The 14751-nt window shown below is 52.1% G+C and overlaps 1 protein-coding gene across 1 annotated transcript in view; it reads right to left on the reverse strand.

The window, feature by feature from the left end:
- Positions 1-766: 766 nt before the first annotated feature.
- RSPO4 (R-spondin 4) overlaps positions 767-14751 on the reverse strand; it is a 35043-nt gene continuing 21058 nt past the window's right edge. Inside the window, exons 2-5 of the mRNA XM_025986135.2 lie at positions 6308-6496; positions 5465-5605; positions 3841-4026; positions 767-870 (exon numbers count right to left, since the gene is read on the reverse strand). Coding sequence (XP_025841920.2) covers positions 767-870; positions 3841-4026; positions 5465-5605; positions 6308-6496 — 620 coding nt within the window. The remainder of the gene's footprint in view (positions 871-3840; positions 4027-5464; positions 5606-6307; positions 6497-14751) is intronic.

The raw sequence follows: 14751 nt of genomic DNA on the forward strand, positions 1-14751 counted from the left end.
GGCACAGGGCTGGCTGTCCAGCCAGAGGTCCCATCGTGCTCCTGCACAGCCAGCTGGGGAAAAGTGTCAAGACAGGGTATCGGGAGCCCCCAGAGCCTCTTGATGGGGGGTGTTCCTACGTGATCCGGTGACCGAGAGCTGTGGAGGTGGCCTCCAGGGATTGGCCTGCCCACGGGGCACTCGCAGACCCGGGTTCTGGGGTCTCCTCTGGAGCAGAAGCAGGGCTGGCAGGACTCACAGAGCCTGCTTGAACCCGGGGTCTGGGCCCGCTTTTGGAAACGCCTTCCCTTCTCTGCCAACAGGGCGGGGTGGGGGAAGGTGGGTCAAGACAGTGTGAGGAAAAGGCCTAGAGAAAGATGTTTGCTTTCTTTAAGAAGTAGAGAGAGCAGCCGGGTCGCCAGGCACAGAAGGGTCATCTCTCAAAGTGTGCATGTGTGTGCATGCGTGTGTGTGTGCGTGTGTGTGTGTGACAGAGAGAGAGCAGGACACAGGGAAGAACAGGAAGGAAAGCACGAGGAAAGGAAAAGAAAAGCAGGTGAAAGGGAAAAGTGAGAGAAGGGAAAGGACGGGAGGGAAGGGGGGAGGAGAGACAGAAGCAAGAGCAGGAATAAGGGAGAGAGCAGGAAAGGCAGAGGGCACGGGGAGGCCGGGAAGGGTGGGGAGAGAGGGTACAGGCCCAGGGACCGGGTGGGAGAGGGCGGGGCGGGGGCGTGTCTGCGGGGGTGGGGGGTGGCTACTGGCAGCGGGGCGGGGGTGCAGGTGCTCCTCAGGCCGCAGGCGGGCGGGGCCTCACGTCCAGCGTGCGGTCCAGCTTCCTGTCCTTGCGCGGGCGCCGGTCCCTCCGGCCCTTCTTCTGACTGGGGTTCTTCTCTGCACCTAGAGCACAGGGCGTTGTTTCTGAGGCCAGGTGGGCCCTGGAGAGGCCCCTCCATCCTGAGAGATGAGGGGGTGTCCCCCACACCCCCTCAGGGGGCTCACAACAGCATTTGGGGGCTGACCTTACAGTCACTCCTTTTTGGAGTTTGGACTGCAGGGTAACTTACCCCAAATGGAACATCGCCCCCAGTTCCTTAGCAGTTGAGGAGGAGCGCTGACTGGCTGAGACCCACACCCCCCCCCATGCTGGGCATCTGGCATGGCCAGGCCTGGAGGTTCACACCACCCACGGGGTTGGGGGGAGTAGTCAGGACTTAGGGTGGCCTCCATGGGGGTGCCCGAGACCCTCCCACTGGCACTTACTTCCTAGTCTACAAGGCTCTACACTGGAGACTCAACACCTTTTCCCCGGGTCCCTGCACAAACGTCCCTGATCAGCTTCTGGCCCCAGCTCTGGCCCTCAGACAAGGACAGTAGCATTTTGCTGGTGCTCCTGCATGCCAGGTGCATCCCAAGGGCTCTATGGATGTTAACCCCAGGACCGCTGTGGGGGCAGGCACAGCCCCACTGCCCCCATATGACAGTTCTTATGTGGGGTTGGTGTGCAAACCCCAGACTTAACTGAAAACCGTGACCCCTTGACCTTGTGCCTCCACCCCAACTCCACCCTTGGGCCTGGGATGAGTTTCTAACACAAACATCTGATTTGTCCCATTTCTCAGATAAAGTGACTAAGGCCCAGCAGGGCCTTGACTTATCTGGTGGCAGAGTCTGGGCTGGGTTTCTTGATGTCACTTTCGAGTGGCTCCTGGCTCACATGGAGGAAAAGACCAGGCCTTCTCCCTGGCCTTCCCCCCTCCTCTTACCCCTCAGGGGGGGATTCTGAGTCATCCCCTTAGACCCAGTTCTGCCCAGTTTTGGGCCTCACTTCTGGGCCTCCCTTCACCCACTCCTGAACTCAGGGGTTGATTAGGCCAGGTTCCCACTCTAAACTGCAGGGGAGCTGTGTCATCTGAGGAGACATGAGCATCTGGGTGATGAAGTGTGGGTGCCCCCATCCCTTCCTTATGCCTGCTGATATTGGCCCACCTCCCCTCCCATCTACCCACCAATCCACTCCTCAACAATGTGAACTGAGCACCTACTGTGTGCCAGGCTCTTTTCTAGGCCCTGGAGAAACAGGCAAAGAGTTGGTCCTCACTGGAGGAAGACAGACACCAAACAAGCTAACACAAGAATGTGCGCCATCATTTTGGGAAGATGTAAGTGCTATGACACCAGATGTTGGAAAGTGACTCTTGGTAGGGGCCGTCGTGGAAGGCCTCTCCGAGAACTTTGAGCTGAGACCTGGAGGATGCAAATAGCTCTCAGTAGGCTTGTCTGGAGATCAAAAGGGATCATATTTACAGAGCACTGACCACAGGGCCCAGCACACAGTAGGTGCTGTATATGAATGTTTGCTGCTGCTGCTGTTGTATATTATTATTATTATTATCTGTGGGAAGGGCTTTCCTCTCTCCAGGCCTCCACTGCCAATCACCACCAGCTCTCAGGTGCCATGAGAGGTGTGGCCAAAGTGACAAGTGTTATAGAGAACTTCCTATGTCTGTGTGTGTGGGTGCTTCCCTGGGTCTGGGGTCCTGTCTCAACCTCACCCTCTGTCCTCAGCTGCCCAGCATGACTCCTAGAAGACTCATCTCTGCTTTGCACTCATACCCCAGACACTGCACGTGCTTCTGAAACCAGGCATGGGTTCAAGTCCTGGTTCCACCACATCCCAGCTGTGTGGCCCAGGTTACCTGGCTCCAGGCACCTTACACTTAAGCATGACTTTCGTTCCCTCTTTGCGTTTCAATTCCAGGTCCGGGCTTTCCTAGCTGCGTGAGCCTGGGGCAAGTGACTCAACCTGTGGCCTCTACCTACTCATCTGTAAAATGGGAATGGTAACAATACCACAGTATTGTGCCATTGTGCAGATTAAGTGACTTGAATGTGGAGGATGAGCTCCGTGCCCAGCACATAGTAGATACATAGTTAATGATGGCTAATTCCACATGATTGCTACTTACCATTCACGTTTTACCTACCACACTCTGCAGCCTCTCTCGATTTTAAGTCAATGGCTTTTTAACAGGCCTCATGGGTATTTTGTAACTCTGTCTGCTGATCTGGGTTGTTACAAGGAAGGGGGTCCCAGCAGTGCTCAGTGGACAGGGTCCAGGGACAGCCCATGGGTCAGTCCTCCACAAAGAACTCTGGTTCCACTCAGTTCTTGCACCTCTGCCCCCTGCCGCCCCAGGCACACAACTGAAGACTGCACCCTCAGAGCCAAGCTCCATCTCGCCTGTGAAGGTTATGTGTGCTTTTGAACACTCACCTTAGTCCCTGAACGTCCCCAGGCTGCCGGCGTGGTGCCAGTCAAGAGATCTGGCAGCTTGCTTGGGCTTTACTACGAGTGGGTCCCCTCTTGGGAGGTCGCGTCTCTGCAGCCCTGACCATAGCTCTCACTTTTGCCCTGACTCCGCTAAGTGCTCACCGAGGGTGTGGAGCCCAAGTGCTGCCATGTGGGGCAATTTCTCTTCTTTCTCTTTTATGTGACAGGGCACTCTACTGATTTTTTTTAATGACCTGTGCAAGGGGATCACATTATCCATGAACTTTGGATCTGTAATAAGGGCGCTCCAAAATCCTTTTATTAAAAGGGAGGCAGTCAGTCTGAAAGGGCAGAGAAGTCCTGATGAATGTAGGCACACATCCCTCAAGTAGGTGGGACTGACCTGGGCAAGGAAGACTGCTTTTGAAGGACACCAGGGAGGGCGGTACTTTACCCACGGGAAGGCATGGCTGATCTTGGGCTTGCAGGCGGCCTTATGGGTGCTATATGGGCAGGCGGTGTCCCCAACCACTCCACGTCCCCCATGGGCCCTGCCTGCCCCAGCCTCAAATGCCCGGCCCAGTGCTCACCTGCTGGGCATGGCCTCTGGATGGGACACTTCCTCGACTCGGACAGCACCTGGCAGGTTGGTGCCTCCTCCCGCCCAGCCCTGCCGGCCTCCCGCACTCTGGTCTCCAGGCCCCAGGCCGAACCACAGGTCTTTCCATTATGCATGCAGGGGCTCCAGCTGCCCCAGGGGCCCAGCTCACATTCTTCTGTTGGGTGGAGAGAGACAGACAGATCAAGTCAGCAGGCAGGGAGTGTCCTTCAGGTCCAAGGGCAGGGTCTGAGGGGTCCTGGTCCTTGAAGACACCATCTCTGCACGCAGGGCGGGTGTGTGTGTGTGTGTGTGTGTGTGTGTGTGTGTGTACGGGTTTGTAAGCTCTCACAAGGAGCAGAGAGAGAGGAGACACTTAAATATCTATTTATGAGGACCTGGGATGGGTGCCATACTAAAGCATGCCTGGGTCAGAAGCAGGAGTGACCGTTGGCTTTAGAGGGGGAGGCTTCCCTGAGGAGGTGTCAGAGGAGCTAAAAGGAGAGGAGGTGAAGGAAGCACATTGCAGGCAGTGGTGCACCAGCAGCCCCAAGGATCTGCAAACCCTGTCTGAGGAAGGACAGCTAGAGTGGGGGGCTGGGGAAGGCTGGGAGGAGGGGCAGGCCTAGAGGCCAGAAGGTCTGAGGGGAGGCCCTCAGGGCCATGACATCACTTTGACCTTGATCATGGGCCTCTGATGCTCTGTGCAAGGCAGAAGCTATACAGTGCTATTGTGAGGAACAATGAGGTCACAGGATAAGAAAGTTCTCAGTAGGAAACAACTTTAAAATACAGATCAATATATATGTTCCTTCACATTGGATTATTTTAAGAGTCCCTGAGAGGTAGGCAAAGAACAGGGCAGCTATTAATACCCCATTTTGCAGACTAGGCCACTGAGGCCTAGAGCAGGCAAGGGGCCTGCTAAGGGAACAGAAAAAGGGCTCACCATCAGAGCACTGCAAGTGTTTAAGGCCAACTGGATCCAGAAACCGGGTCTCCAGACCTGAGAACAATGGTCCTTCTGCTAGATGTGTTCATTTGACAAGCAGGGACTGAGGACCTACTGCGCGCCTCGTGCTGTGCTGGGTGCTGAGTGGCAATGGGGACAAGACAGACCTGGCTTTGACTCCCAGAGTTTGCCCATAGAAACGTCAGGACAGAGGGGCAAGGTACTTGTGCAGTAATGGGGGAAGCACAGGCATCGGCCGGAGCCTACAAGAGGCATGGGTCCCAGGGTCCTGAGGAACCTGGAAGGCTTCCTGACCTGAAGCTTGAAGTAGGGGTGGGGAGATTAGCCAAGCTCAGGGAGGGGCAAAAAGGAGGCATGAAGAGGATTTGAACCCAGGTCTGTCTTACTCCAAAATCAGTGCGCTTCTTGTGGACTCTGCTGTCTCCTTTGCTAATAACAATGAAGCTGACGTTGGTAGTGATAGTGATCATAATAACGGTGCTTATGATGGCTCTAGGGAATTGAAGGATCCCTGTGTATACCTGATGTCACCGGTTGGGCCTCCCAGCACCACATGACACTCTCCTGTGGTTCTTCTGGGTCTCCTGACACTCCCTCTCCAGCCCCTGAAGGGAAGGAGGCAGGTGAGAAAGCCCCCACTCACCCTGGCACTCCCGTGTGCTGGGCTGGGCCGCAGTGCCCAGCGGGCAGGTGGGCAGACACTTCCCCTTGTACAGGTAAAACCGCCTCTTGCACTGGATGCAGAAGTCCTGGCTGAAGCAGCTCTCACACGTGGCCCCACATTCTGCAATAGAGCCAGGGCCACCCCTGGTGAGGGCAGCTGCCCAGAAGGGGGCCCTCTGGGCCTGCCTGAGGTGAGAGGGCCTTTGAGCAGCCCAGGGTCTGAAAGCTGGGGTCAGGATTGAGTCTCCTCTGAAGCCCAAACTCCTGTAGGAACTGCATTCAAGAACTCCCTTCCTCATCTGAACGGAGGCTCACTGGGGGCAGGTAACATGTCCAAGGTAATGTGGTTATTTGGATTTAAAGTCCAAGACTCTTTCTCATTTGAGCCAAGGCTCAGAGAGGGCAAGTGACTTGTCTAAAGTCAAATAGCAAATCTGTGCTGTGAGTGAGGACTTTCTGCTGCATTTCCATAAAAGCTCAAAGATGGTCATGCTTTGTCCCAGGTCACAATGAAAATTAGAGTTAGGAGTTGGGACTCCTATTCCCATGTGAGCTAGGCCCAGAGAGGGTGAGTAACATGCCCAAGGCCACACAGCAAACTAGGGTAGAGAGACGTGAAGGTTTCCTGCCCTATTAGTGCTGAGACCAGACAGGGCACTGATTGGCTTAGGACTTCTGAGCCAGCCTAAAAGCAAGCAAGGATCTGAGTCGGGGCTCAGGTACACAGCACTTCCCCTGTGGCCGTGTTGGGGTGAGAGGTGGGATATGGGCCAGAGGTCTCAGGAGCCTGGCACAAGCACAGGACAAGGGAGGAGCCACGTACTTTTGCACCTGTTGACCTCCTGGCCGCGGACGCCGAAGTAGCCAGGGGGACAGTCATGCACACACTTGCCGTACTGGCGGATACCTTCCCGGCGGATGAATAGGAAGAGCCTCTGCTGGCAGGTGGAACAGCCATTTTCTTCTGAGCAGATGACACAGCCTGTGCAGTTGCCACCCAGACCAGTGCCCACTGCCAGCCAGACCAGGGCGGAAGGTGGGGGGGATAGGGGAGAGAGAGAGAGAGCCAAACCATATATGTGAGCGGCTTAGACTGTCTCCTGTGGCACATTAACTGAACATATGGCCACCCAGACAAACGACTACATTTCCCATACAACTAGATACGGTCGTGTGACCCCAACTTGGCCAAAGGGGTGTAAGCTAGAGCAATGTGTGTGACTTCCAAAAAGCTGCCTTAAAGGCCAGGGGCATGCCCTTTGTCATCCCCTCATCCTTCCTGTTGTGTGGAATGTGAACACGATGGCTGGAACACAAGCAGCTACTTTGGATCCTGAAGTGGGAAGTATGTGTTGAGGATGGTAGAGAAATAAGAAAAAAGCCCGGGTCCCCAAGGAAGGGAAAACCTGCTATTCCAGCCCTGGGCTGTCTATGTAAACTTACAGGACAGAGAAGTCACTGTCTGTTTTGTTTAAACCGTTATTTGGAGTTCTCTATAACTTACAAACTTAACTTTCAGTGGAAATAGTGTGTATTTTTCATTGTGGGGGGTGCACATGCACGTGGGGTGGGGGAGGCCCTTGTCCTCCTGCTGTGTTTCTGAACAAGACTCCTCCGTTCCTTCCTGTCACTGTCATCAAGTGCTCCCAGTATCAAGTATAGTGAGTTGAGAGAAGGAAATTTTATTGCCCCAGAGTCAGCATCTGGGACCCAAAGCTTGGAAGAGGGAGGCAGAGAATACTCTAGAAAGAGAGCCTCTCCAAGGCTCATAGAGGGTCACTGCTCTCTTGACCATTACCTGATTAAGCTGACCACCCAGAGAGAGGGGCTCATGGGTGTTCAGAGTTGTCAGCCTGGGGAGGGGGTGGGTGGCTGTGGCTTTCCCTCTGATCCCAACCCCCAAAACCAAGTAAAAAGAGAGGCAGGGATGCCCCACATAGAGACAAGGTACCTGCTAAAGGAGGTGACCAGCGTCTCATGTCCCAGTTGGACAGATATTCACTTGTGTTCGGCACTGCCGACCTGCCTCTCTGAGCAGAGACAAGAGGCCAGGAGAGAGAAGGGCAGAGTTGAGAGGAGAGGCAGCCATGGGCTGCTCGGTGTCGAGGGCCCCTCCGGAAGCAGCCAGGCTTCAGTGCTAACGCTGCTGCCTCCCCCAAGCGGGCTGCTTGTTGGCAAGGGTCCCAGCAAGAGGCAGCGGGGGAAACCATGACAGGTAGGAGCTGGGGAGAGTCAGAAAGTGACTGGGTGTCATGAAGGACCAAGCAGTGTCTTAGAGGCAACTAGAGGACACGTTAAACCATTCCACGTTTACACTCCAGAAAGATCAGACTGTTTAATAAACACAGTTGCACACCCTGGCTCTCCTGAGCCCATGGCCACCCAGCATAGGACATTCTTGACTCTCCAGATCTGTGCCACCACCACCCCTTCTGTTGGTGCCTCATCTGTCTTTTATTTATTTATTTTTTAAAGATTTTATTTATTCATTCATGAATAATGAGAGAGAGAGAGAGAGAGAGAGAGAGAGAGAGAGAGAGGCAGAGACACAGAGGGAGAAGCAGACTCCATACAGGGAGCCAGATGTGGGACTTGATCCTGGGTCTCCAGGGTCACGTCCTGGGCCGAAGGTGGCGCTAAACCACTGAGCCACCGGGCTTCCCCTCATCTGCCTCTTAAAGGAAATTCCCTGTTGTGTGAGGACCTGGGAAGGGCAAATCCTGGTACACCCCCCACACACCCAGAGCAGAAACCAAGGAGGTCCAGCCCTTCTGCAAGCTGGTGATGACTGGGCATTGACCAACCCAGATACTCATTCCTGAGTCCTAGGAGTTAGAAAAAAAAGCAAGGGGCTATGTGAGGATGAGGGTCACTGTGAGGTCTTTCCAGACCAGCCTGGAGCCTTTTCTCCCTCCTCTCCCTCCTGCTCTGGGATGGGTACCACCCTGTCTCCAAGCTTAATCTCCAGCTTCCTGGATCCTGTGAGGCCCCCCACATCCTGCTGATAACTCCCACTGCTGTTGCTTACAACTGAGAACCCTGACTGATCCAGCGGGCTTACTAATTGCCCCTGCGAAGAGGAACAGCCACCGAAGAGCAGAGTAAAGGTTTGTGTGTTTCCAAAGCTGTAGCCCCGCAGGGATCTGAGAGCAGAGAGAAAGTATGATGTCACAAGAGGGATCCCCAGAGCCAGAGAGAGAAGATTGCTGAGAAGCAAACAGAGCCCAGACCTCCCACCCAATGGGAAACAGATTGAATTGTGATAGCACAGAGGGCTGGCAAGGATGAGAGGAAATTATTCCTTCTGATAGGAGTGTAAATAATCCCTGGAGAAAAATCCAGCAGCTTCTAGTAAGTCTGAGGATGTGCCTTTTCTGAATACAGCAATTTGGCTTGTGGTCTAAACCCTAGAGCAGTGCTTCTCAAACTCTTGCATCAGCCTCTTCCACAGGTCTTGTTACAACACACAACACTGGGTTCCACCCTGAGTGCCTGCATGTCTCACTAAGTAGATCTGAGGCTGAGCCTGAGAATTTGCATTTCCAACAGGTTCCATGAAGCTGATGCTGCTGACCCACAACCAGGCTCTCAGAACCGCCAGTGCAGAGAAACTCTTGTGTCTGTGCCCAAAGATGTTCACTGCAGCATCATTTGCTAGCAAACAAGTGCAAAAACCTGTCCTTGAAAAGAAGAGATAAGCACACTGAGTGTAGCCCCATACCTCGGCCATATACCACATATGTGACCCATGATATGTGACTGATGTGGAGTTGGGGCTGTCACCATGGACACATCTCAAACACAACACTGAAAGTGAGAAAGCAAATTGCACAATGAATCATAGAGGAAGAAGCCATTTATAAAGTTCAAAACCCTGCAAAACTATACTTTGGGACATGCATGATACTTGTTTGTGTTAAGAGTAAAAGACGTAAGGGACTGATAAACACTGAATTCAGGATGTGGCTCCTCCAGGGCAAGAAGTACAAAAAGGGATTCAGGAAGAAGGTTGGAAGGCTCCTCTTGAATCTGTAATAGGGCATTTCTTAAAATCTGAAGCAAGTATTAAAATGGCAAGATTTGCTACAAGCGGTTGGCAAGTATGCAGATGTTCATTGTATTTTTTATTCTTGACTATAGGCTTGAAATACTTTACAATAAAAATATATTTTAAAAAATGTTTAGCCTCAATTGTGTGTGTGGGTTGGGGGAGGCAGAGGGAAGAGGGAGGCAACTATCTTCTACTCCTACCCCTCCCAGCTTCCTTCCCCAGGTCCTGACCCATCCTCAAGCTGAGGGCTTGCGCAGGAGAAGGTGACAGAAGTTCTGAGCGCCGTGGAGACCGACAGCCATGAGCCATGAGTATCCCCCCAGGTCCATTCTCTTCTCAGTAATGGAACCTCTATGTGTAGCCCAAGGCTTGCCTCCCAAGAATAAAGACTACATTTCCCAGCCTCCTTTGCCTAAGTTTTGACCAGTAGGCTTCAAGTGGGAGTGTCCTGTGCCACACTCAGGGAATGATCTTTGTGGAAGGGCAGCTCTATTCTCCTCCCCTTCCTCCTCTGCCTGCAGGATTGTGGACTTGGAGGCCCAAACCTGGGAGGATGCAGGGGGCAGAGGGACCTGGCAGTGAGGCTGTGGCTTGGCCATGCTAACCCAGAGCTGTCTACTGCAGACTCCTGTATAGGCGAGGGAAGAGTAATAATGATAATAATAACAATGACTGATACTGTGGGGTCTTCAGCTCGCAGGTAGGCACCGAGTGACATCAGTAGAGGAGACCAGGGTACCTCTTCTCAGTGCCTTGGTCCTATGTAATCCTGCTGCACGTGAGATGCTGCCCCACAACAGAGGGCAAAGGGACCCTCAGCTGGCTTGAGGTGATCTCGGCCCCCTGGAGGAATAGGAGGTCAAAGTAGAAATTATGTTCAGTTACAGAAAAACAAAATAGTATTTCCTGCAAACTGAGTGTGTGGACAGAGAGACTCACACCCGATATGGGTGTCCTTGCCCACTTTGCAGCCGAGGAGACAGGCTCAAGGAGGTGAGATGCACTCCCAGGGTCCATCAGCCAACCCCCACAGCCCTTGTGGAGCATTTGTTCAGGGCTCCTCCGTGTCAGGCAGAGCCTGGGGCTGAGGGGGGATGCGCCACACATGGCCCCTGCCATCATGGGACCTCACAGCTGGTGGGAGGGCTGAAGCCCACAGGAGTGGCTCTCTGCCATGCAGACGGGACAAAGCAAACTCCTCTTTCTAATGGGTCTCTGGGAAGAGCTTAGGAATCATCCAGCCTGACCCCTGCCGTTGCACTGGGGGTCCTGGGGCCAGAAGGGGTGGAGCCTTCCCCAAGGTGAGTCTGTCAAACAGCAATTAGAGCTACAGCACTATTTGTAGAGTGATATTCCAACATGCTGAAGACAGAAGATCCTGATAAGGACCCTCCCCTGACCTTGGATGGTGTCAGTGTGTGTGTGTGTGTGTGTGTGTGTGTGTGTATACACATGGGTGTGCATGCAGGGATAGATCTCAACTGGCTTCTTTCAAACCCAGGTCTTTGCCAAGGTAGCTTTGCCTCCTGCTGCGTTCTTGGTCCTGGTGGCGGGCTAGGGTGCCCTCTAGTGCCACTATGTTGTAATGGCACTTCTGGCTTTTAATTCTGATGGCCTCCGGCTTTTCATCACATCGCTGTAACTTGTTGGAAAGAGCTATGCTATTTCTCTCCTCCTCAAGGTCACGGGTGCAGAGACTTGAATGATAATTTTGTGAATAATAAGTGATGACAACTAGAGTTTGTACAATGCTGCTTTAGAAAGATCCAAACATGATAGTTCCTAAACTTGACTGTGTGTTAAGATTCCCCAGAGAGGCTTGTAAAGTATCTGATTCAGGCCCAGGAATGTGCATTATAATAAGTCCAAAATAAATGTAATGTGTTTTGGATGTATCTTCCCTGCTCACAATATCTCCTTTCCTTGAGAACCAGACCTGGCAACCGTGCTTGAATTGCACGACCCTGTCCCTTGGCCAATAGTGGACAGATTGAACGAGAATACTGATGGCCCTTCCTGGCTGGGCCAATTAGACCATCTCTCTTGAGAATTTTTTAAAAGATTTTATTTATTTATTCATGAGAGACATAGAGAGAGAGAGAGAGAGAGAGGCAGAGACATAGGCAGAGGGAGAGAGGCAGGCTATCTGCAGGGAGCCTGATGTGGGACTCAATCCCAGGACCCCGGGATCATGACCTGAGCTGAAGGCAGATGCTCAACCACTGAGCCACCAGGTGCCCTTCTCTTGAGAATTTTGACTTTGGGGCAACAGACAACGGTCTGGGTTGGCCTCTTGATCTAAGGACATTTGCAGGAGGGCAGGGTAGTGCCCATGTATGAGCAACTTTGGTAGGCACTAGCATCTGTGTCCCCTCTCTTTGCTAAAGAGCCACTTACACTGAGACTGTCCCCCTGGAAAGGGAGGAACAGTCCCACCAGGGAGCGCAAGGGCAGAGGGTGGAGTCTCTCCACCCAGATGCACTTAACCTGGGCTCGGGCAATCACCACACCAGGTCCTCTTGACTATAGCGGCTGTTCAGACATAGGCACATGTCTCAACAAGAGCCAGTCTTAAGATTTTAAGTGAGGGGTGGGAGTGGTTAATGTGTGTGCACATGCATGCATTTTCTTTTCCATTCTATTTGGATTTGGGAAGACATAGACCAGAGCTGGTGGATACCACATGACAGGAGGGTGTTCCTGAGAATGGAGGCCACAAAGTAGCAGCAGGGCTAAGAGATTGTCCATGCACCTGGATTCAACCCTGGGAGGGTCCATAAATTCTCTTCTTTTTTCAAGCCACTTTGAGTTAGTGACCACTTTGGTCACTTGCAACCAAAGCCTCCTGACTAATACAGGAGAGAGAAAAGGAGAGAGGGAGAGAGGGAGGGATAAACATATGCAGAGAGAGTAAAGCAACCAGAAACCTCATGGGCCCCCAAAGATAGAGTTGCTGACCATCATCTAAGCCTGGGTTCCCTCAAGGCTAGACCCTGTAGCTCTGAAGAAAGTCACTTTTTCACTTGAGCCAGCTCTCCTCCTATCAACTTATAATCAAAACGATGTACCTCACCAGATATGTGGAGCTCACCAGACCATGGTGGAGCTACTCTGCCTCAACAAGGCCAAGGGGCCTGGAGCACCAGCCACCCAGCTTGACTACCATGGCTCCCCAATGGGCTCTGGGCTTTAGGGAGAACACTGTGAAAGCCCCTGGATCCTTTTACACCTCAACTGGATCCTGGCCTTCATCACTGGCCTCTTCCCGCTCAGATGCACATTTCTAAATGAAAGCATTTGAATTCTACTTGCAACACTTTGGGTTTTTCGGGGGCATCAGAGAGAATGGCTCCCCATGTGATTTCCTTTATCAATTATCTCCTGTGATCACAATCATCCTCCCCCACTCTAAATACCAGGCCCCAAATGCACGGTCCTGATTTACTCCAGCAGTTGGGTGGGTTTGGAATGACATCTGAGTCACTTCGTCTTTCCCCAAGAAAATGACAGTGGAATAGGTCACATCGGGTTTGGCAGTTTCCAAAGGGATACAGGCTTATAACAATTCTGAATATGTCCCCTAGCCTGGGATTGAATGATCCATTCATTCATCCATCCATGCATCCAACCAATATTACTCTGTGTCAGGTTCAGTGTGAGGGCCTCTAAGGTTATGAGCTTTGGGGATCAGCTGTGTGATCACGGACAAAGTGCTTTAGCTCTCTGTGCTCAGTTATTCTGGTGTAAAAGGGGGTGATAAGGCTTATCTTGTTGTAATTAAAGGAGACATTTCCTGAAAATCTTCTGGCTTTGAGCCCAGCACAAGCAGGCCGTTGGTAAACTGTGGCTACTGTCATCATATATAAGCAATGACTTGTTCTGTGCTCTCAAAAATCTAAGGATGTGTGTTATGGTGCAGGTGTTCCATCACTCATGGAGTGACCTTGGATAAGTACCCTCATCTTTGTGGGTCTCAGTTTCCGCATCTGAAAATCTGTGGTAGCAATTCCTACCCTCATGAGGCCTTGATATGATGGGAGCAAACAAACCAGCAAGTGCCCAGCACATAGTAGGTGCTTCTTTATAAATGCAAGTTCAGATTCCCTTCCTGTTCCCACTGTCATGGCCCACAGTGAGATGTAAGTCCACACTTGGACCTCCTCCCTTTCATAGGTGAGCAGAGACCAGAGATGTTGGTGGACAGCAGGGTCCAGGGAGATGGTCTTCAGGGCAGACATGAGGAGGCAGCTTTGATCTTGGATGAAGGGCAGGTTTATCCTTTCTGTTGGGATCAGGGGATGACCTGTGTCTTTCAACAAGGGTTCCCAGCCTCAGGGTGACCCACATCCCAAAGCCAACCACAGGCACCTCATTGCAGTAGGAGTCAATGGCTCAATGTTTGCAAGTGATCTCCATATTTTTTCCATTTGGGAATTTCGAGTGGGTTCAGGATCATCTCTGCAATGTCATGCCTCCCCCCACTCTTTCAGCCTGCAGAACTTTCCTGGAGGGGGTCAAAAGGCACAGGGTGACATCTAAGATCCTGCACATGACATGTTCTCCCAGATAAGCTCATGTCCTCAGCAGCCCACAGCGAGTCAGTCACTGAAAAATCCTCAATACTCAAGAACTCCAGCCCCATACTTAAACAGACAAACAAAAAAACAACCCAAAACCAAACAAAAGACCTTAATTTGGATAGATTGTTAACATTTTAAAAATCAGATTTCACATAAAAAGCTGGAATTTGGACAGCTCTGGAAAAAAATCAGAATATCTATCAACACGGGGCCTGCATTCCCATAAAGCAATCATTGACTGAGGTTACATAGATGGGGCACAGGCTCACCAGTCTGCCCCACCACTCCTTTGAATTATCCCTGACACTGAGGGCAAAGGTCAGCTGCCCTGCATTATCATCCTTGAGCCTCTGTGTATCTTGCACCCACTTCACTCACTGGTGTTAGAAGGCAATGCAGAGCACGGGTTCTCAAATGCGGGCATGCATCAGATTCACCTTGGATTTGTTAAAACACAGATGGTTGGGTACCCCCTTGCCCCCCCGAACTGCTGATTTGGTGGGTCTGGGCAGGGCTTGAGAATGTGCACTGCTAACAGGTTCCCAGGTGCTGCTGGTCCAGTTCTTGGTCCTGGGACCACACTTGAAGACTCGGGTAGGATTAAGAGCCAGACAGTATGGGTTCAAATCCCAGTTC

Source organism: Vulpes vulpes, chromosome 14 (assembly GCF_048418805.1).
Source record: "Vulpes vulpes isolate BD-2025 chromosome 14, VulVul3, whole genome shotgun sequence".
Taxonomy (NCBI): domain Eukaryota; kingdom Metazoa; phylum Chordata; class Mammalia; order Carnivora; family Canidae; genus Vulpes; species Vulpes vulpes.